This window comes from Astatotilapia calliptera, chromosome 1 (assembly GCF_964374335.1).
Source record: "Astatotilapia calliptera chromosome 1, fAstCal68.1, whole genome shotgun sequence".
Taxonomy (NCBI): Eukaryota; Metazoa; Chordata; class Actinopteri; order Cichliformes; family Cichlidae; genus Astatotilapia; species Astatotilapia calliptera.
The window spans coordinates 25,885,152-25,909,739 of NC_137422.1; the positions used below are offsets into that span (position 1 = coordinate 25,885,152).

General features: G+C 38.1%; 1 protein-coding gene across 1 annotated transcript in view; it reads right to left on the minus strand.

Moving 5' to 3' along the window:
* The window catches only part of csmd1b (CUB and Sushi multiple domains 1b), a 202,792-nt gene that overhangs the window by 102,187 nt on the left and 76,017 nt on the right, over positions 1-24,588 (minus strand). Inside the window, exons 18-23 of the mRNA XM_080301157.1 lie at positions 19,257-19,373; positions 18,491-18,706; positions 17,528-17,716; positions 13,114-13,283; positions 4,340-4,496; positions 1,075-1,266 (exon numbers count right to left, since the gene is read on the minus strand). Of these exons, the coding sequence (XP_080157283.1) occupies positions 1,075-1,266; positions 4,340-4,496; positions 13,114-13,283; positions 17,528-17,716; positions 18,491-18,706; positions 19,257-19,373 (1,041 nt within the window). The remainder of the gene's footprint in view (positions 1-1,074; positions 1,267-4,339; positions 4,497-13,113; positions 13,284-17,527; positions 17,717-18,490; positions 18,707-19,256; positions 19,374-24,588) is intronic.

Below are 24,588 nucleotides of genomic sequence, written 5' to 3' on the forward strand. Positions count from 1 at the left end.
AAGTAGTGTTGTTGGAGTTGGAGAGAAGTGCAGGAGGGCTGTCCTTTTTTAAAAGTTTCATTTATCTTCATTTCTGTCTTTTCTTATTATTTATGATTCTCTGTTGCAGATTGAGTCAGAAGGGTTGAAGAAGTGATTCCTATTAAGAGGACAGTTTTAATCATGAATCATCAGTTTCATACGGGTGTGCAGTAAGTTTGTTTAACAACGAAAAACTTTTTTTGTTTTATATCTGAAATGATTGCTATCTAATTTGACTAAAATGAATTTTGAGCATGCAGACAAACAAACTTTGTCATTATACAACTTTAGAAAAACAGCATGCGGTCAAAATTAGGTTATATAGCAAGCAGTCTGTATAGTCGTGCATCGAAAAAAGAGTTATTGCAGCTCTTCTATGACATAATATCTGTTTGGTCGTATTTTACCATAATTTTATTCAAGAAGCAACAATTTCAGATGAATCAATATTGTTTCCTACATCACCTTCAGTCTCTTCTGATAGAATATTCTATTTGCTGTGCATGCTGAGAATAAAAGAGAAAGCTGAGGCTTCTGTCAAAGTCTCTGGCATAAAATGCTCTTCACACCTTCAGGGTACTAGGGAGTTGTCTGGCTTACATTATAAATTCATCACTTCAGAAATCACCCTTTATTTTTGCATCTTAACCACGCAATCCTTAAAACAGAGAGCACGATGCACTAAAATATCCTACCTGATGACAACCAGATGCCACAGTGCATGTAATCTCATGTGCACAGGCCGATGATCAGAAAGGCCAGTTTTTATGCAGAAATTGTATTAGAACCACTACATTTCCCACAGTGTTGAATCAGTCCCCCACACGCTCTTTTGAAAGTATTCATTTGTCTGTTGACTCAGTCACTTGTTCTCGCACACTGTCTTTTGAATCATCATGCTGCAACTCAGAAACAGACATGAGTAGCTTCTCCCTGCTATATCACTCACTGAATTGTATGAAAAAGAGAGTTGTCCAGAGGTTAATAATTCAGATCTTGTAGTTCTGAAATATTGATGCAGAAGGGAACCTACACATATGCTGGCATACTAACCGACACAGGAAGGAAGCGGCTTGTCCCAGACGCGTCTGTCACCACTGAGGCAGGTGAGTGTACTGCTCCCATGAAGACTGTATCCAGGGTTGCAGGAGTACAGGACAAAAGTGTTGGCATAATGACCGTCATCCTGGATCTTATAGCCATAACTAGGGACACCTGGTTCCTCACAGCGTACTAGGTCAAAACCTGGGTGGAGACAAACACACAGGCATAGTGATTAGGTCTTCCTGTCCATGCTGCAACACTACCTTTCACACAGGATGATTCTATTCTGGACAAAAGGACATAAGGTTATTGTATTCTTCTCCAGAATCTCACTACGTCCTACAGAATTTCAAGGTCTGAACACAATGTTAATACTTGTGACATAAAATTATAAAATTATGCTTCTTTCTGTGACATTCAAAAAAAAGAAAAGTTGGGATTCTCACTTTCTGAAAATATAATGAGAGTTGTAATGGTAATGGAAAGCATTGTCAGTTAAATTTATGCAGTGAAAATGTGGAGGGAAAAAAAGCATTAAATGATAATTTTACATCCCACATACACACAGAAAAAACAGAGTTTCTAACTTTCTAAGATACACAAGAATAGAAAAACTTCCTGCCATTAAGGCAGATGGTTAAACAAAGACACAAGAATGCAACCAACATATGCTTTTCCCCCCCTCAGGTCAGCTTATGATAGATATAGCATTCCCACTCAGATAGGGGTTGCTATAGGGACAATAAACAGTGAGCTGTAAAAAAGCTCTTTATTCAAGAAGATTCATCAGTTAGCAGCACAGATATTTAATTATCCAATAAAGTCAGCGATACTTAAATTTCTACATGGTAAATTTCAGCTTTTGTCAATGAAAGTTTAATGACATATTTGGCAGTGCGTTGCTAAATTGTTATGATGATCACTATGAGTCACTTGACTGTTGGGTGATGTTATTATATGTAAACCTGCTAAGTTTTTACTGCTTGCCAGATTCAGGGCATAAAATGAGAATCCACTCAATCTATACGTTTGACTTTTGTGTTTAGACCTGTCAATTCAGTGAAAACAGATTCACCTAATGGTAGCACTTTATCAGTAACAGTAATATTTTGATAACAATATAATAACCTGCAAGCAACAAAAATGGTAATAACTGTAATATGAATTGCTGTATACTGACTTATAGTTATCTATGGTTACCTAGTACTTTTTGTTTCCCTTCATAGGTAATAAGCCAGAACATTAAACATAATAGTTACATTGTTACATCCAAATAAATAATGCTATAGACATAAGTCAGGAATATTTAGTCCTGACTTGAGTTTAGTACCCTCAGTTTTTGTCTGAGTATCACCCAGCATTTAAATTTGAATGTAATATTAGTCAGCTATAACCACTTTTGCTACAATGTAATTACTTGGCTAATAATGTGGTAATTAAGGGGTTATAACTTGCTATTTCTGTATTATTACGTTCTTTGTTTTGCCGCTATTACCACATTATTACTAAACTGTAATAGAAACTGCTAACAACCGGCTTTCTTAATGTCCTGAACAGATGTGCACATTATTTTATTTTCTGTATTGAAATAGCCTCTAATAATGTGCATTACTGAAACTGTTTAACTCAGACTCTGACTCTGCTTAACAAGCAATTGCTGCCTCCGTTGATCAGGAGCCATTGCTTCCTCCCTTTCTTTTGTTCAAACCTTATATCAATCTCTCTTATCTATCCATCCGCTCATCTATTGCAGCAGCGCTTTGAAGAAGGTGTCACCTTCTCTGGTTTAATGACTCACTGATTGATGGTTGTCTAATGGCCTAACTGACATACAGAGCATATATCTGGCGTCCATATAACATCTAGCTTCATTTGTTTGTCCCTTCGTCCAGCCGCTCTTCCACTCGAGATGTGTCACTTTCTCACCTTCTTTTAATGACTTGCAGATAAATGCTCCTCTAATAGCCTCTTTGACTTACACAGCAGCTGCTCTTGCCTTCTTAAGAGACTCACTTTACAGCTATTAAGATGTGTGTGTGCATATGTGTTTGTCAGAAAGAAAGACAGCCTGTTTCAGATATTCATGCACTCATTTTTTACAGTATGCTTGGTAAGCTACTGTTGCACTCTGGCCCTCAACAGAAAATCCTTGGGAAAAGTGATTGTTGATCTTTCAAGCTGTCAAAAAGGGAAAAAGAAAAACAAAGCAATGCAATTTGCTGACTGAGAAAGGCTAGTCTCTACAGTTTTGTAGTACATGACACCTATTTTGTTCTGCTATATACAGTAGCACTCAAGAATCACTTGACTGAAGCATGGGGCAGGTGCAGGAAACATTCAAGAGGGCAATCAAAAACAATTACTACCACTCTAGATTTCAATTATAAACATCTCTTCATGACGATCTTTGAGATGAGCTACTTCTCATATAGTAAATTACTGTTTGCGTAGCTGTGTGCATATATTGCTGTCATTTTTAGGACTACTTTTGATCAACAATTTGTGATGGAATTTGTGTAATTTTTGTGTAACTCTTGCCTCTGTATGGGATCAGGGAGACCAGATATCCCTAATGTGGTGATCTCAGGCTACAACTACTAATTTGCTATATACATTTTATGTTTAACTGCAGATAATCAAAACGATGTCTCCACCAAGTGCAACATCAAGAAGGAATATTTTAAAACCCATCCATCCATTCTCTTCCACTTCTCCTCAACAAGGTCACGGATGGCTGGAACCTATCCCTGCTACCAAAGTGTGAGAGGTGGGATAAACCCTGATCAGATCGCCAGTCTGACACAGACAGACAAACAATTATTCACACTCACATTTACACCAGTGGCAATTTAGAATCATCAATTAACCTAATCCTTCTAATTGTATTTCTTTGGACTGTAGGAGAAAGCCAGAATGTCCAGAGAGAACCCACACAAACATGGGGAGAACATGCAAACTCCACACAGAAAGGCCCCAGCGAGATGGTGGGGTCAAACTCAAGACCTTCTTAAGGCAACAGTGCAAACCACGTGCCACCATGCTGCCCATAATTTGAAATATGAAACATTAAAAGGTATTAAGGAACAGTTTATGGATGTGCAAATATGTATAAGCCATTTCCCTTTAATTTAAAGTAAAATTGAAGTAGAAAGGTGTCTGTGATAGACAGCAAGAGTCGTGTTAAAAGCTCCTTTCAAACCAGCACTGTACAAGTAAATACACATTTTAAATGATCTGTATTCCTGGTTTAAACATTTTGATAAAGATCACTTACTTGTATATGTAAGGTGGAAACCCTGATTAGTTCCAGAAGCATTGCTATTAAACTCCAGCCACAGGTGATTAGATGTACTATTGATGACACGACCCATCATGTCTTCACGAGTAAAATTACCAAGGAGGCGTGACGAACTGTTCTCTCCATCATATACCTGTCAATCAAAACAAAGGATTAGGATTTCAGGACATGAATAAAAACATGAGTGTTAGAAATAATGAGGCTGTCAGTGAACATAGGTGCACAGTGCACTCCTGGCTTGGTATGAAAAACCAAAAGGCAATGCATAATGTGGGAGGTAAAGTATAAAAGGCTTATTTTTTAGTTTAGCATCCAATCCATCCATTGCTTTGTGTCCTGTTTCCTTCTCTCTGGCCACCTACTCCAGCTTTTCTTGTGGGACACAGACGTATTCCCAAGCCAGCCAAGAAGCATAATCTCTCTGTCATGCCCTGGGTCTTCCTCTGGGTCTGCTCCTTGTAGGACCCAAAAAGCTTATGGCCATAGTTGAGGAAGGTAGATCAACCAGTAAACTGACAGCTTAGTTTCATGTTCAGATCTCTCTTCACCAAAGTAGGCAAGGACAGCATTCACTTGAGGTAGCAACTCCTTGTGAAACCATGGGTGGCACTCCACACTTTTCCAGCTTTTCTAATTCTCATTCCTACCACTTCCCACACAGCTGTAAACTGCCCCAGTTCAAGGTGAATGTCACTGCTGAATGCCACTGAAGCCAAAAGAGTCACATCACACACAAAAAGCAAAAAGGTGGTTCTCAGGTCACCAAACTAGAGACCTTGTGCACTTGCCTATCTCTAGAGATTCTGTCCACAAAAGTTATGAACGCAAACGATGACAAAGGGCAACCACAGTGAAGTCCAACTCCCACTGGAAATGAGTCTGTATTACGCTATTATAATGGTTGTACAAAGACTGGATGGCCTATAAAAACAGATCCTGAAGCAACCTCCCACAGGACACCCTGAGGGACAAGTTCGATCCCACACATAATCACACACACAAGGGTTGAGCAAACTCCTACACACCCTAGAATATCCTCATGGCCATAAGGAGTTTGTCCAATATTCAATGACCAGGACAAAAGTGGAATGCATGAGAGGTATGACACACTCTATTGTCCAGTACTCTGACATAGATCTGCTCAGGTGGGCCAATGACAGTGATCCTGCTAAAGTTAACCTCCTAGGACCTGGCGTCCACATATGTGGACATCACATTTTCGGTTGTCTAGACCAAAATACTACATTTTTCTTTACACGGGCCTGATATCCACTTATGAGGACATTATATTGCCACTGTTCTATCGAAATTTAAAGCGAAAGTCCTCATATGTGGATCTCATTTTTCTAAAAAACAAAACAAAACACGTAATTCTTGTTTTTTACATTCATCAGGTCCCAATCAGCCCAAATAGCAAAGAGAAATTAAAAATGCATGCCATGAATGAGTTTGGGTCTTAGGAGGTCAAAGCAAGTCACTTTTTAAAAAATAAAAAGGGAAACCAGCACCCCGGTGGGGCGATCCAGGACAGTCCAGGACATTTAAAAAATTGCTTATCTTATCTGACATTTTGTTTGCCACAATTAAAAGTGGCACAGTGAGCACATTGTATGAACCTACTTTCAATTTTGCTGTTTAATTCTTGTTCGTAACCTCTGGCAAACAGTAAATTTGAAAATCACTTTAAATTCAGTACTGGCAACGGGAATATTGTAGCCCTCAATGAAATATAAAAAGCTGGTTATTCACAGTAAAGGTTGTCTCAAGCTGTCATAAGTGTTCAAAAAGTGTATTTATATTTTGAAAAATTATCCCCCTTCATTTTACAGATGAAACCATTAAAAAGAAATAGAGCATTTTTTTCTCCATAAAAGCTAGAAGCCTCAGTATGCATATTTTTACTAATAACTAAACACACTGGTAAAGCCAAGTCAATGCCTGTGTTTATGTGTGACTTTATTTGATATGCGCATTAAAGGAGGGGAAAAATGAATAAGACTGAAAGCAAGTGAAGACAGGAGTTTTGGTTTACGGTGACACAAAAACGTCTCTCGTTTGTATTTTCTTTGTCGATCACTTACCCTCCTTTTCGATATTCAAATATTACGAAAGCATTAGTGATGTTACCATTTTAGTCTGTGAAGGTTCTCAGTCATCCAGGTCATCGTAGTCAAAGGAGTTTGCAAGGAAAAGCGTCTGGACTTCTTTAAGTTGCTTGAAGACGTTTCACCTCTCATCTGAGAAGCTTCTTCAGTTCTAAGGTCAAATGGTGGAGAGTCCCAGATTTAAACCTAGTGGGAGTAACCCCCCAAAGAGGGACAAAAGGACCCCCTGATGATCCTCTAATCGCCTGAGCCAAGGTGTGAAAACAGGTGTGTGTCCCAATCAGCCAGAGTTTCGGGTGAGCTCACTGTGAAACCTGGCCCCACCTTATCATGCGAATTCCTGAGGTCAGATGGCCCAGGATGTGAGTGGGGGTTAAGGCGTCTGGGGAGGGAACTCAAAACTGGATTATAGATGGCAGAGAGTTGGTGTCGTAAACCACCGCCTCTGTTCAAAGATGGTCGCTCACAGTGGACATAGATGGCTTCTTTCACTCCTCTTTCAAACCATCTGTCCTCTCTGTCCAAAATATGAACACTGGCATCCTCGAAAAAGTGTCCTTTATCCTTTAGATGCAGATGGACAGCTGAGTCTTGTCCTGTGGAGGTGGCTCTTCTATGTTGTGTCCCCACCATTTGACCTTAGAACTGAAGAAGCTTCTCGGATGAGAGGTGAAATGTCTTCAAGCAACTTAAAGAAGTCCAGACGCTTTTCTTTGTAAGCTCCTTTGGTTACCATTTCAGATTTCTTGCTGAACAGGGTCTTGTTTTAGTTTCCAACAATTCTGGTTTGCAATATATTCATTAACCTGTAATTGTGCACTCATAGAAGCAGCACAAACAAGAGGCAAAACAGCTGGAAGCAATTTATTTCGAATGAGCACATTGAAAGAAGTAGATACAGAGGGTGGAATAATGGCTGCCAAAAAACATCTTTATAACTTGGCAACACAAGAAAGTTGAGCAGAGTATTAGATTGAAGGGCTGTGCTGTGTATTTTACTTACTAAAGCCCCATTATTATGGTATAAAAATACAGGTTTTCACCAAAACTAAAAATAAGAGGTACTTGTTATCACCAAAGTAAGTTTCTAAGCTAGCACTACATCCACAGAGTGAGCTAGTGACAAACAGAAGTTGCTTTTTTAAACAAGTTTTCATGTTTTATTGAAAATACTGTTTCCAACATTGTAAACATGTAGACAAAGAGGAGAACAGCCCTTAATTTGAAAATAATCTCTCTTGATTCATTTGAAACTATTGAAGGCAGTATTTGGTAGTGAAACTAGCTCACACAATGTGATATAAATATATTGTTCGTGCTTGGGTTGGTTATGCTTATATTTGGCAGACAGTGACATTTCTAAAGATTGCTAATGACAGGTCTGCAGGTCGCAGGAATGCCAAAGAAAATAGACAAAGGCAAGGTAATGTTCTATCTCAAGTCAGTACTGTCAGTCAGCAGAGACACCACCTGCTACAAACATGTACCTAGTTTATATTTGAGTACGTGGCCACTGGAAGCGCAGGTTGAAATTGCATCACAGTATCAGCAGCATTACTCCACTAAACTTCATTTTCTTTCCCATGTTCCCACCCCACAGCTTCCCTCTCAGTGTCCTCCAATTTTGCGTCGTTCCGTCTGCCTCTCTTGCTTTCTGCTTCCGTCTTTCTTTCTTTCTTTCTTTCTTTCTTTCTTTCTTTCTTTCTTTCTTTCTTTCTTTCTTTCTTTCTCTGTTTCAGTAAAACTCAGTATGGTTAATGAAAAGCCCTGCAGCTCATAAATCAACATGTCACCATCTGCCACCCCTCCTCTCTCTGTCTGTGTGACTCTTTCTCTCGTTCTCACTTGTTCTCTTACCACCTCTATTTTCATAACAATTCCTTCACACCCCGACTTTGTTTCCTTCTCACCCTCCCTCTTTTCTTCAGGCATGGGGGTAAATCTCAGTAAATATGGTCAATCACTGTATTAGCTGATATTTTCAGGCAAATTGAGCTTGGTAAGCCTCTTCTTTAATAGTGCCAGGGCAAAAACTTAGCCAACAGCAAGAGAAATTGTAATGAGCTGCTTCATATATTACAGGAGAGTTTCGCCTCAAGCTGGCTGGAACTGTTAAACAAATGGTTTGTGTTCACAGTGTTCAGCTGCAGTAACAGGAATTAGCTCCATTACTGTTAGCCTGGGGAGTGGCGTGCTAATTGCTAGCCTAAGTGGCACTTTGGGGCTTTTTCTTTTTACTCATCCATTTTAGTTTTGCTGTATGCTTTCTGCTAATTTTGGGGGAAATTTATAATTAATACACTATGATCAGCCACAACATTAAAACCACCTAATTCTAATTTTACGTAGGTCTTGCTAAACTTCAGTGAAGGATCTCCAGCCCTTGGGACAAAAACATGGGATCTCTGGTGGTATCCTGTGGTGACCATATATATGCCTTTAGGGGAGGTTGCAGAGCAGGTCATCCTAATCGGAAGATTGGTGGTTTGATCCCTGGCTGTTCCAAATGTCCTAAGACTATGAATGTGTGTGTGAGATAGAAAGCACTTGAAGGAATGGGTGAATCAAGAGGTTCAACAAGTTATATAAAGTATTTCGAGTGCTCAGGTAGAGTAGAGTAGAGAAGCACGATATAAGAACCAGTCCATTTACCACTTCAGGACCGATATGGGCATTACAGTAAGTCTATAGTTCATGAGGTATTGTATATAGGTTACATCTAAGCAGTTTTTGGTGCAATATCCTATTTGTGAAGACCGTTGTCATCAAGGGGTGATATCTCCATGGGAGATGGATTTGTTCTGCAGTACTGTCCCAGTGGATGTAAATGCGAGACCAAAAGTTTTCTAGCTTGAGCATTGCAAAGTGTCAATCTATTTCAGCTGGTTCTGATGTTGTGGTAGGTCTCCACAGATGTTGTACACATTCACCAAACTGACCCTGAAATAGACATTAAATAAATATTTTAAATAGCTATAGTACAGTGATCCTATCCCATCTGGTATCTTTTTATAACTATTGCTTTTTGCAGTATAGCACACAAGTAACGATGCCCTTGTGCAATATCACTCAGATGTTGGATGGTTAAAATTAGATTTCTTTTAAGATAAAAAAGCTGAAAATCTAAGGATTTTAGTTTGAATATAATACAACACAGGACCAAAAGTAAGAATTTAGTACAACAAAATTGAGTATTTTCAGTTATTTTGTCTGTAGAAACCTCTATTATTTTGGCAGTGCAGTTTCGGGTTTTATTAAGTCATTTGGACCACTTCTATTCTGCTGGGCTTCTGGATACTCCAAGTGATATTTTCAGCAAGTATTCTGGCTTTTCCACAGCTTCCATGGTGTCATCTATAAGTGCCAGCTACCTCTCGCTCTTTGTACTCACAGCTCCATAACTTTACACTTGAGCAATATTTATTACTGTGGTAAACCTGAGCAGATACTATAAAACGTGATGGATCTCAATGGGCCAAACAAGTGTTTTTTTGGGCTCATGTGACAAAATAAGACAGTATATATTCCCAGTATTCACATCAAGCTTTTTTATGCTAATAAGCAAAATTTAATCTTAACAATCAAGTATGTTTTTTCCCATCCATATCCAATCTCTGAGCTGTCACAGAAAACCTAAATCCTAGTGTCCTGTCTGAAGCTCAAGTCCATTTGTTTTTCAGTCTGATTGTGGAAGTAGTGTACCGAGGCAAGTATTTGTTGTGCTATAGCTCAATCTATACCTCATACATGCAGCTGCAACTGTGTTTCAGTGCACAGTTTAGTTTAGAATTATCTTGCTGAAAAAAAACAAACCCTTTCTAGAAAAAGCAGAGATCTGGAGAGCCACATATGTGCACTAATGCACCCCTATAGCATCAAAGAGGATGATTTTGAATGGAAAAGAAGCCAGATGGTTCGATGAGCCCGCTCCTTTTTAGCAAAGAGAAGCTGCAGCATCTATATTATATAACTTGGAATTTTGATTCATCAGCCCACAGTACAGTTTTCAATGTTGCCTCAGTCCATCTTAAATGAGCTCGGGATCAGAGAGGGTAACGGCATTTGTTCGAAATGTTGTTTTTTTTCTTTACGCTGTATAATTTTAACTTGCATTTGCAGTTGCAGGAACAAACTGTGTTCACTGGCAATGAATTTCTGAGCCCATGCTGTGATTTTCACTGCAAAATCATGTCTCTTCCTAATGTTGCACCACCTGAGGCCTGGTGATTACAACTATTTAATACTGTTTTTCAGCCCTGTCCCCGGTGCACAGAGAATTATATTTTATATTGTAAATGATGTGCTCCAAAATATCTTCATAATTATATGCAGTGGGCCAGAAACATCCGGAATGATCCAGAACAGCCACAGAAATCCAAGTATCCAACATCCTGCCTGCACACTCTGCACATCCTTTTTAACTTCTCATCCCTGTCATTCTTCCCATTCCCGTGTTCCCAAACCAATTCTCTGTGAATAGCACGCATGGTCGTCGATTAATTGCTGTGACAACTGCATATCAGCAATCATAAGACATGATCATTTGACCAATCATGGCTCATTGTTATGCAATTGTATTAGTTTTGATTGTTATGCAACAGTGCTATTCATAAAGATGAAGAATCCTGCAGTCTACTGAGACTGTAGACGTCTACAAAAACGTTGCATCCAGAGGGTTTAAATGACAGTAAAACCAGGTGAGGCTGGCATGCAGTAATGTGTGGTGCAGTTTTATAACAATGCACTGTGTTGGACTGATGCAGGGCAAATTGTGGTATCTATGGGTATTGCTAGGTTATGCAGCAGAAAAGGTGGTAAATGCATATATTTCAAGGGGAAAAGCATTTAAAACCTTATTAGTTTAAAAGTCTGCAAACTTTTAAATGATTTTGATTAGGTTTGATGGGATATTTTGTACATGCAATTTTTATTTCCTGTTGACAATTAGATTTCCTTTATCTCCTTTTTCTGAATATACAGGGAATATTTAGGCGTTTGCGTGTCTGTTAACCATCTTGGCGTCACTTTCCTTTTGTTAAAAGGATTTTTACTTTTTTCAAACACATCCCACTGGGAACAGTTCCAGCTTTTACAATGACGTTAAGCCTCTCTAAAAGTCAGGAAGAACCCTGCTAATACAATCTAACTACAGACAGGCTCAGCCAATGCTCTAGGCCTAAGACTGATAATACACTCTAACCACATTCTGGCTTAACCATGCCCTCAGGCCTAATACTGCTAAGAGACATTGTGAATAAAAACAGTTTTAGACGATGTCTGTAGGACAGCGCTAAGACTGTAAAATAGCTTGCACAATTGCCAACGGGGCATGTACCAGAGCGAGACTTATGAGGATATATGCGCATCAGAAATATCTGTAATTCTCTGTGCAGATGGGAATTTTTTAACATCAAGTTTATAACAAAAAAAATTTCTTGACTAAAAAAAACCCCAAAAAACTCCACATTTTAAATACACTAAAGATCAAGGTACCTCTTTCAGTGTCTTAGAAAAAAAGTTTACTAAATACAAATAAATATATTGTCAAAAAACAAACAAACAAACATTTCTTTGTCCAAAATAAAGGCTGAACGTGAACTCTGTGGTTTATTACATGTTAATGTTATCCTTGAAGTTGGAAGTTTTAACTTGGGAGTCTATGGGCACTGACTTAGTGGCCTTTAGTAGATGTCAATTATTTGGCACTTCACCAGTTTGCTTTTTGAATAATGCAAAAGGGAATACAACAAAGAAACAGCAAAAAAACTAAAGAAAGAAAGATATTGAAAAGTAAACACTAAACCATGCAGGAGGTGATCATCCAAAATAAAAATAGCTAGCAACACAACAATAAAGCTTGAAACTGGGGTAAAACGTCTCTCTTCTATTGTACAAATTGTGTCAAATAGCTATTCATTTTATTGATGGTACCCCCATAATATGAGTAATGAAAGTGCAAAAAAGCCAACCTTCAAACACAATAATAATTGTACACTGTAGTGGATTCATTAGAGGGTTAATAGAGGAAGAATTGATCCTTCTGTGCCTCTGCTTCCAAAGCATTCATTCAGCATGGATGACTACAGCAGGAGCACCATCAGCACTAATAGGGAAGATGGTTAATAACCCCCTGCAGGGATGTTATTGCTTCTTGCAACAATGTTTAACACATCTAAAAGGTAGGTCTACCTTGACAATACTATTTAACTACATAGCAGGTAAGCCAAGAAACCAGAGACCCTAATGTTATTCACTCTTCTCCTTTTCCTGGACTTGCACATCTCATATAATTAAAGGACAAACATTCCCTGACACATTAATTAGACCAGATGTTCATGGCTAGAACAAAAGCTTTGACACATTATTTCATAGAGTATTCATGCTAGCATCTAGAGCTCAGCAAGCCAAACACGTAATGATTGTTCAAGCAAAGTCAAAGTACATACAGCTTTGCATTTTGACAGCATTTGATAGTATAATCCTGTATGTATTTTGTCTGTCTGTGTGTGTGTGCGTGTGTGTGTGTGTGTGTGAGAGAGAGAGAGAGAGAGAGAGAGAGTCAGTAAATAAATTATACACTTTAGGACTAATTGGTGAAATTTGTCGTTTTTGCATGCATATCTGTGTGTATGTGAGGGTACACACCTTGAGATAATCTCCATCTTGCAATGAGAAGCTCTCAGCTTTCAGCCTGATTCCTTTGCCCTTTTCAGTAGTAATGCGGTAGATGCACTCATGGTTGTTATTGTAGTTGGAGGGGAAATTTGGAGAAAGGAGAACACCTTCTGGTCCCAGTGAGGAGGCCCCACACTCAGCTGTTGCGAGGCAGTAGAGGAGAAGTTACAAAATGAGAACACTTCTATCTAATTATCTCTGAATAGCAGGCTTGGGTTATAATTTATTTAAATGAAAAAAAAAACATTCTGCATGACGTGGAGAGAGCATGGCGCATATTAAGTAGCGCCACAAACTTTTTTTCAACTCGGCAGAGACAATGCAAAAGTCTATTAAAAAACAGTGGAAAAGTCTTGAGCCACCGCTCTTATGTTTCTCTAGAAAAATGAGAAATAGGTGAAGTGATGCAAACATAAATGGAAATATAGCAATATGGTATAAAAGGCAAAAACAGAGTTTGCACCGTTCTAAAGAGCTTGAATGTCAATATTCAGTTTGACTACCCTATTTTTTTAACACAGCCTGAACTCTCTCGTAATTTCTTTAAGTAGTCTTCAGAAAGAGTTGAAAGCTTCTTGAAGGTTCATTTTTCTGTCAAGATTATCCCAGTAATCTCAACGTTGGGATTCTGCAGAAGAATTCATATCTGATAGTGTCCCACTGCGTGGTTTTCTATCCATGCTTTTACTGCATTAGCAGTATGTTTGGGATCACTGTTATGCTGAAAAATGAAGCCGTTGCTAATCAGACCTCTTCCAGATGGTACTGCCTGGTGGATCATTTTTAGATGGTACTTTTATGCGTTCATAATACCATCAGTTTTGACAAGACCCCCCAAAATAAAAAGCTTAACTGCCTCCCCGATCCATGACAGAGCCTCCACTGTGTGTTACAGACGGCTGTAGACACTCACTGTTGTACCTCTCTCCTGACCTCCTCTGTACATAAAGATCGATGATGATCTGAACCAAGAATGTAAAAATTGCCTCTGGTTTCCAGTCCAGTTCATGTGTAGCTTAGCATACATCAGCCTTCACTTGGTGTTTCCCTTCTGTAAGAATGGCTTCGTCACTGCCACCTTTTTCAGTGAGGCCACTTCTGATTAGGTTTCATTGAACTATAGGGCCAGATGCATCTCGCAGGTCCTGTGCCAGGTTCTTTGCTAGATGTTTTCCTGTTTCTTCAGAAGATGGCTCTCAGTTATTGTTCATCTTCGGTAGGTAATCTTTTACAGAGATGGGCAGTAAGTAATCGTATTAAAGTAACGTATTACAGTAACGCGTTACTGTAATACGATTACTTTTTTCAAGTAACGAGTAATGTAAGGGTTACTAAAACCCTGATTTTTTTTGCGAGTGTCTCATGACAGTGACGTAAGCGAGTGCCACGTTCGTGACAACAGCTGTGTGCAGATCAACAATGGACAATATATCGAGTGCGAGTATGAGCGTGCAGCGTTTAAAGCCTGGAAGTACTGACCTTACTTTGAGTTTGATTCCGTAAAAAGTGACGAAAACATTAGCGTCCGCTGTTCACTGCGTTGGAAGAAAACTTCTTTTTACAGCGAAAAAACCCCAAAACTTCTGAGCAAACACTGAGTGCGCTACAACGGAACGTGAAATTCACAGAGAAACTCGTGGATTCTTCCACTGACTGCTGCGGCACACCTGCAACAGGGCAAACCTCCGCCTGCTATACAGGTGAAAATAGAGCAACAGGACCGCTGAGTCTTTGATATTTTCTGCTGTGTTTCACTTGCATTTATTTGAAAGACTGAGTGTAAACACAAAATAATATTTTATTTTATTTTATGTGCTGGAATGTGCAGAAAATAGGTTTAAATGTTAAACAAATTTCTTCCAGTCAGAGAATGTTGCATATAATTTATTTTTTGCTTGATGCATAAAGTTAAAATATTAAAACTAATAAAACAAGTTTTAAAAAGAGACTTTTCCATTTGATTACATTTTGTATGATGGATTATGCAGAAAAAGTAGAATTGGGCTGAAAGATCTATCGCTTTATCACCTATTCAGGTTGTAAATCGTGTTTTAAAAAAGTAACTAAGTAATTAATTACTTTTGAAAATAAGTATTCAGTAAAGTAACGGGATTACTTTTTGGGGAAGTAATCAGTAATTAGTTACTGATTACTTTTTTCAAGTAACTTGACCAACACTGATCTTTTATACCTACCACTTCCTCTTTTTTCTTCCACTTGTCCAGTTTCCTCAAATTTCTTAAGGGCACACCATGCTGAGATAAGCAACGTTAACAGCTGATAACTCTTTGGTACTCACTTTGTTGGTGCAGAAATACTATTTTATGCCTGTTAAACTGTGCTATCATTGATAATGTTTGTAGTTTCAGCTAAAAGGGGGGGGATTATATGCATTTACAACACACTGCTAGTCACAAAATGCCTGAAGAGACTATTATGTTTAGACACAATACTGGTTCATTCTTTAGGTTAGGGCCCTTTTTTATTCTTGAATGAGTCATATGTCAGATTAACAAACTAAAAACATTGCCCTGAAAATGGTCAGGTGTAAGGACTGGACTGAAAATGAGAGACAAAGCAGCCAATGTTGAAACATTTGAAAGACCTTCAGAAAGCCGGGACAACTACTGTTCAAGTCCAAAAAAAAAAAAAAACCCTGCAAAAATATAAAGAAATGACTGCTGGCTCAAGGCTCTTGCACTGTACTGCAGTTCAAAAAGCATTGTCTGAAATATGCTACAAAAACAACAAAATAACTTGAAAATAAACGACAAAACATTGATAAAAGGGCAGAAAAACAAAACAACACACAAAAAAACCCTGTAAACAATAAGGCTGGATAAGTATGTCGGAGAAGTCCTTCATGAAATTATACAGAATGATCTAGCAGGTGCCGTGCCTATCAAAGTTTAGGAATTCATATAAACTGGTACTTTGTACAAATAGTGTTTTGTCATATGCAAATGAGGAGGAGATAAAAGAAGAGAGCTGAGCAGGCTTTTAACTCCCACTGAAGAGGACCACCACTACTTAGAAGAAAAAAACAGGAAATGGGAGTAATGAGACAGACGAGAGAGGGTGGTTTGAAACAATATAAAACACACTAAAAAAAGACGCAGTGTTTATCAAATCTGAAGAAATTTGAAATTCAAAACAACATTTCTGTAAATGTTCTGTCGTGTCTAAAGCAGATTAAGGTAGGAGGTAAGGAGCATAAATAAAGGAGAGTCACAGCAATTCTTTAGAAATTCCTTTTAAAGTGAAAAGAGTACAATAGAGTGGGAGTAAGAGAACAGAGCCTCGAGAAGAGGGGCAGGAAAGGGATAAAGAGAGAATTGGAAGGGGAAGAAAAGAAGAAGAGATAGCAGATGAACCAAGACAGACAAGCCTGAAAATGCTCAGAAAGAAATTAGAAAAGGGAAAAGGGGAGTAACAAAAGGCACGGTATTAACACTTTTCATATAGCGCCTAATGCCCCAATTATCTATCAAAGGACTGTCAAAATATAGAGGAAGAGAAGGAGAAACAGAAATTTAGACAGAGACATAGCGCTAAAGAGAGGAACATTTAGAAGGAACGAAAGGGGATGAAACTAGTGCACATTGCCAGCTGCTCTTGCTTAGTTTCCTCTTAGTCAGGCTTGATCTCTTGACAGATAATGCTATTATAGCATTTTCAGTCTGCTCTTTCTGGGCTTCAAAATTACCAGCAACCACCAGTCAGACTCGCAAATTACCACCAGGATCCAAGAAAACATTGATACGCATCAAACGCTAAGAAGTTACAACGTGCAAAGAGCAAAATTCTAGCAAATAAAACTAACATTTAACAAGTCGATTATTGTTACGTTAGCAATACAGTAATACTGTTGAATTAGAACAATGCTCCAGGTTTATTCATATGGCCAAGAATTTACTTTAAAAGTTTTGTTTTATTTGCCACCTGCCAGTTGTTTTCATAGAAGAGATAACATCTTCAACATTATATTTTTTAGTTTAATATTACATAAAAAATAGTCTGAATGTAAAAAGAGCATCTCTAATGTCATCCTGTTTAACCTAATAGCACCCTGTTGGTGCAATAACACTAGCAAAATGAATTTGTTAAAAATGACTGTGTAATGAGAGAATAAAGGAATTTTATTTTTTTAATTTACATTTTTTAAGAACACCAAATTTTTTTTTAAAATAACAATACTTTTTTTTTTTTTTTTTTTTTAAGTTTGCAAATATATTCACAACCTCAGAAAGTCCAGTTTGACTCCTGCTAGCAATGGAAATGTTTTTCAAATGAAGAAATAATCTACCATGATTTCTGTTTTGCATGCTGTGGCTATCAATTTATATTTCTGGCAAATCAGTCAACCTAAGCGCTGACATCTTACCTATACATCGTGGTAGCGTGTTGCTCCAGACTCGCCTGCCTCCTCCCAGGCAAGTGATCTTGCTCTCTCCCTCAAGTCGGTAGCCAGGGAAGCAAGAAAAGTTCAATGAATCACCAACTTGAAAGCTGAGTCCCATTCTCCTGCTGGATGCTGGTACACCAGGATCCTCACATGGCTCCAAGTCATACTCTGTAGAGACAAATTGTCATGAGTCAGCATAAAAAGAAAGAAGGTATTAATTAATAAGAAGTGTGCAAAAATTGGTATATTAGCCAACACTAGAAAGAAATGCATTAACACTACATGTAAGCATTTGGAGCTGTGTCACTTAAGAGTCATAAAGACTCATTTTAAATTCCCCAGAATAATTTAAATACTTAAAGATTAATTTATTAAACTGTCATTAGCTTAAATTACAAGCATGTTAAAAAGGACACATTTGATTTAGTTTTCCCTGCTTCATCTCATTATGAAAACATATGCAGCAGTCTCATCTAAGACTGCTTCATCCACTGAGATAGGAAGCTCTGTAATCTGTAGTGCCAAATAGGTTTGAAATACTTAAGAAAACTGTCAAAAATTAGTGTATCATGTATCAGGTCCCAAATAAAAGTAAGTAAGTAAATGTAAGTGCAGCACTTAACCAGATGTACTGCATATCTGCCAAAATAACCAGTTAGGTTTAATAATGCATAAAACCCATTTTTCATCGCATATTAAAAAGTTACTTGAGCAGGTGAAACACTGTATCTAACAATTTGGTTTATTAGTTTGAAAATTTCAACAGTCTGCCATTAAAGAAAAGTCAGTGAATTTGTTATTTATTTATTTATTTTTTGGTAAGGGATCATCATACAGTCACTAACAGGCCAACTTAATAAGCCTTGTAATTTGCTTTAAAATGAATTTTAGCCAATGCAATGCTAAAAAAGAAGTAAAAAAATTGTGTTCAGGTGTTCTTACCTGAGAAAGTGATATTAAATCCTTCGTAACTCATGGAAAAATCTGAAATAAACCGTAGCTGAGCGCTGAAGTTCCCATAGAGTCCGGCTTTAACACTAGGAGGCAGCACGGAGCCAGTGAGTCGAGCTACCGGAACCTGAAAATTGCCATCCTCTGTGATTGACAAGTAGTCATGGTTCTCTTCCAGATGGAAAGTGTGGAAAACCAAATGGACTCCTGAAAGAACAGATGGCAAAATGGATAGATGGATGAAAGGATAGATGAATGCAAGAATGGATGGATAGGCATGCAGTGTAAGATAGACAGTTACAGATATGCAAAGCATACACTCTATCAGGCAATATATATAAGCAATAGTCTAAGCCACTGTACATGAGATTCTTATCCATCATCCAGTACCATCAGTGAGGAATATGCTCTGTCCCAAATCCATCTTGCATAATGTGTAAGTCATATAAAACTATCTGCAGTGACAAGAAAACCATAGAACCCCCACAGCGCTCTGATCTCAACATCTCTGAGTCAGTCTGGCATTACATGAAGAGGCATTACATGAACATAGTGAGAGGGCTGTGGCAAGTTGTCTAAGAGAACTATTTTTTACACTTGAAAAATTGTCCAAGTGTACACTGGAGAATTTGTGGCAAAGAGCAGCCACATTTCATTGCCTAACACATTTTTCCATATTATTAAAATATGAAAAAATACATAATTTAACATGTTATAACCAGTGATTGACATTTCCATTACATTTGAGCATTCTTACCTTTTCCATGGGACACTTCTATAGTCCAGGTGCAGTTAAGAGAATTGGGGTAGAAGTCAGGAAAGCCAGGAGACAGAATTGTTCCCGTTTTACCATAAACATAACCTCCACAAAGAGCTGAAAATGTGACAGACAGAGAAGATTGGAACACAGCTGGATATTTTCTTTTATTCAAAAAACTAAAAATGTACACGTCTTCAGTACCGTTAAGAGGTCGCCACCAGTGATCGGTGTAATGAGTTCCAAAGTAACATGTTACTATTGTCACATTACATTTTTCAGTAACACAAGAAAGTATTGCATTATTGTACTTAATTCAGTAATCATGTTATAGTTCAATTATGTAGTTACTTGTATTACAAAGGGTCTTTAGTTGACTACATAATGGCGAACATGCCTTTCCCTTCCAGGGAGGAGGAAAATGGTGGGGTGCTCTACAACTTTTGAGAAGCGACAATATGGACACTACATTTGTTTTTATTGCACGCAGGACAATAGCACAATGGTAAAGTGAAAACTGCGTCCAAGACAGAAACATAATGCTGCTAACACAGCTTGGCTCATTACAAGTATGTGAAAAGTGACAGCATGCTTTGAAAAAGCTTCTAGCGTTGTAGCATCCATTTCTACATGTTAGAGTAGAATCAGTGTGGAAAACATTTTGAAATCTCTTAGAGTTGGTTTTCAACTTTGCTTTTTGTTCAAACTTAGCAACACTAAAATAAAGACTATAGTGATGCTTTCGTTATTTCAGATTGGAACCAGGCTGCAGGAGAGGGGGCTGAGGTAGATATTCTTAACCGGTAACTATGTGACAATACATTTTAGGTCATGACACAAAATTAATGTGATTAATTACTTTCACCATGGATAACTAAGTAAGTACAGTATTACATTATTATCTTTTAAAAAAGAAACCAGCATTTCTAATAGATTACTTATTTTTTGAGTAACGATCCCAACTCTGCTCACCACCTACTGGCAGATTAATATAAATTCTTTATTAAATTCCTGGGACCTTGGCTTTTTTCCCCCCAGCCTGCAGAAAATCCCCCCTGAATTTGGTGTAGTTAGCATGGTGTTAAATTCAGGCCTGTACTGAAGACTTACTCTATGATTACATAAGAAGAAAGATTAATGTACAGTAGAACAACGTATAATAATAAAGAATAAAGATCTTAAGATGTTAGTCATACATAACTAATACCAAAACCTGGTGTCTCAGGTCTTGTATGTAAATCGACCTGTTATGCGTGCAAACATTCTACTGTATAGTATGAGCAGTGAGCAATGAGCAGTGCTGATTTCAGCAAACACCCTTTGTGTTAGAAAAGCTTTTGCAAAGAGATTTTGCAAAGTGAACGAAACAAAGGTTAAAGATGAGCTTACTGCAGAAACAAAAGGACAAAAGGAAAGAGCAAGGAGAATGTCACAGACAAACAGAGACTGGTTTGTTAAAAGAGAGTGAGAGATTGGTGTGTGTGTGTGTTACCAGATACCTAGCCTCCACACAGAGCAATTCACTGATATGGAACGGGACAAATTCATTTGGGGTACTGCAGAATGAAAAATGCCATAGCAATGTAATGGAGAGTAAAAGAGAGCTAGCAGTACATCAGAGACTTCTGAACTAAGATAATATATTGACTCTTTCCTTCTCTTTGACTGAGCTTTCATCGCTTTCAGTACTATTCAGAGCAGTTCAGATAAATTTAATTCAATTAAAGCGCTTCAAGGTGTTTGACTGGCATGGCAATAAAAGGAATCTCTTTGTCAGCTATAAAACAAATGGATTCCAGACTATAAACAAAACAAACAGACAAAACATTTTTCTTCACTGTCAATTTATATATATTTTGGTACACAAACGCATCTTTTAGCTACAGAGATAAATGCAGTAGTCATTTGTTTGGTGAAAGGTTTATAAAAAGACTATTTATGATTTTGCATTTATGAGGACAGATTTCACAGCTCCTCTAATTTCTTCGTGCTGCAGGTACTCCAGCGTGCAGACCTCGTCTTCACCCCTCTCTCTCTCTCAATCTCTCAGTCTGATCATTTTTCTTCCTACTATTCTATATCATATTTCAACAGGGCTGGGGTTGATTTCAGAAGCTGTGATACGAGCTGTTCCCTCTCACTGACTAGCTGTCTTGTGAGTGTTGCGGTAACCTGTGCCAGCTTTTCAGACTCCCATCAGGATTTGGCAAAAACTAGGACACTGTCTGACTAAATGACCCTTGTTAAGGGAAGCACATGCGCATGTCTGTCTGTAGGGCTGTGCCATATGACCAAAATCTCATATCCCGATATAAGACATCTATAATCCCGATAACGATATAAATCACAAAAATGTAACATTTTCTGTAAATTCTGTGAATCTCGGGCAGCTCGACTTGCGGGAAGTGTTTCCAGCTGGACGTCGTGTGTCTGGAGTCGAGTGTTTTAACCGATGCATGAAACTATACATTTTTAGACATAAGTTGTAACAGCCGCCGTTTTCTTTGTGAGTATTTATTACACGGCGTGCTGCGGGGAAAAGTCTGTTCTAACGTTTGAGTCTAAGGTTTATTTTTTAGCACCTGGCGGCTCTTTTTTTACTTCTCATCCGTAAATAATCTGCTCTTTCACGTGATTCAGTTTATTCTGAAAAGTCTCAACAGGATCTTGAGCTTTATTGTGAAAGGTAAGCGGACACGCGATGGTGTTACCGTCGTTGTGGTTAAAACAGGCGCTCGTAGTGTGGTTATATTAAATATAAGAGAAAGAGAGAACTTTAAGAAATTAATATAGCCACTACAGGGACCATCAAAACGATGAAAAAATATTGCCTTAGTTTATTTTGCGACACCACGAAACAAACGATAGCGTAAAATGAAACGATAGACCGATATATATCGTTATGTCGAACAGGCCTATCTGTCTGTACGTAATGTATGTAACGTGTGTAACGGTTCATACTTTTGTGGTCCTAATCATCTGTGTGTGAAAAGAGAGAGAGAGAGATCGTTAAGAAAATGTGTGTGAGAAACTGTGAGGTGTATAACAATGCATAGAAAGAATGTGACAAGAAAGAGAGACGATTCATGACCAACAAAAAAAAAAAAAAAGAAACAGAAAGAGGCTGGATTCTAAAGAAAGAGCTGCTTGGTTTTCAGAGAGGAGAGATAAATATATAGAGATAGCATATCAGTTTTCAGCATCATTCCTCCTCCTTCCCTTTTCTTAGTCTTTAAATACATTCTTAGTCTTCTTAAGTGATTCTCTAACTTTGGTCACTTCTAACAAGTTGTTGTCTTGGCACCAACTGCATGCTTTAAAATGTCACAGCACCCCTTCAATACTCTTCCTGACACATAAAAGAGCAGCCAGCGTTATCTGTTTGGTGATTTAACTGACCTGCAGGAATAAGATGAATAGTTTGTGTTGAATAGACGTTCTGGCATTACTGAAAGGGAATGGTGCCTGCATGCCTGGGGGGGTGATGACATGTCATTTTGCTTTTTATTTTAAATGCAGTGCTGTCTGTGTAATGTAGTGTGTATGAAATGTTAACTGTGCCTCTGAGACTGTCCTGTAAATAACATTATTGCCATTAATGGGTGCGAGTGTGTGTATGAATCGCTTCCAGCATGCCTGTGGGAGAGCTTAAAGATGATTTCTTTGCTCTTTTAAATAGAATAACCAAGAATTTTGTGAGTAGATATTGTAGGTTTGCTCAGTATTTGCAAGACTTGTTGTTTTGTCCCACACTTCCACAACATGCAGCCAAGTGTGATTAATCTAAATTTCAGTAGTGTAATAATATACTTAACACATAATTCCACTGTGATCTTTGCCCAAAAGCACACTATATCTCACATTACATTAAGTCAAGTCTTACACACCATTTCAGAAAAGTGCCATTCTGAAATAACGTGTCTTATAATGTGACAGCTGTCTCATTCAGTGGCATGCCTGGCTGAAAATTGAAAATGTCACAGTGCCGGTTTAAAACTATTTGCCTTACATGGCTGCAAGTATGACATAGATTGCTTTGCCATGAACTTACTCCTAACTTGTGATATCCTTTCATTTTCATATTTGATTATGTTCAATTGGCAGAGCAGATGAGATGCTGTTTGTTTAACTCCCACCATAGCATAAGCTGTGGAAAAACGCTCACTAGGAAGCCCTTTGAATAGCCAGGGAGCATCTGTTTCAGTAATTTCTATTGACCTAAATAAGTTCACAAAGGCTAAATGTCCAGCTTGAGTCATTGTGGTGGGAGTGAAGACTGTTTGCTCAATTACAGCTGTCTGTTGCAAAAAGTTAAAGGGCAAAAGGCAGAAGTGAGAGAACAGACTTTTTTTTCTTCAATATTCTGCTATGAAGGAAAGTAGCTACTGGTGTCACTGAAAGCACCTTCCCTTTCAAATGTCTTTTACCTCTGACACAGACTGATCCTCTTTTCTGCCTCTTCCATCTTTAGTCTCCTGTATTTTGTGTTGATATTCAAACGAGGTTTCAATGTTCAGGGTCAGTGTAGAAATGAAGTGACCACGCAGAAAATTTAGTATAAACAGTAATCTGCAGAAATCTTGAGCCACCCATCAATTCTTTACTTTTTGCTACCAAATGGAGAATACGGATAGAGATTTATTAAAGTGCATGCAAAATTGCGCCAACATAAGGAAACACAAAAGAAGTTTCTGTGCAACTTCAGTGAGCATGAATGTCAATATTTGGTTATGACCACCTTTATTCCTCAACACAGCCTGAACTCTCTTGAGCAAGCGTACTTTTAATGAATCTAGGTAGTTTTCAGGAATAGTCCTCCAAGGTTCTTGAAGGACATTTAAATCTCTTCTTTGGATGTTGGCCAGATTTAGTTCTGTTCTCTGTCAAGATGATCCCACATTGCTTCAATAATATTGACATCAACGCTCTGGGGAGGCCAGTCCATGATTGATATGTTCTGTCTTGTTTGCAATGCTGAAAAAGGAAGCTGCTTTCCTCTACCTGCTTTATCACATGGTAGAGGAAAGTTTAACTGTACTTTTTTGAGTTCAGAATCCACTTGTTTTGACAGCATCAACTGACTGAAATTGACAAATGATGTGTTTTTGCACTAGGCTGCTAGTAACAAAGTGCTTAAAGGTGCAATTTAAAAACTGCCTCCTTGCTACTTTATATTGTCTGTTATGTGTAGACACAAAGCTGTCCCCTGAGTTAGAGGCTTATTTTATTTTTTGAATGATTCATATGTCAGTGGTAAGTGGCTTAACAAACAAAAAAACATTCCCTTAAAAATGTTTAGCTATGAGGACAGGATTGAACATGAGTGAAAAAA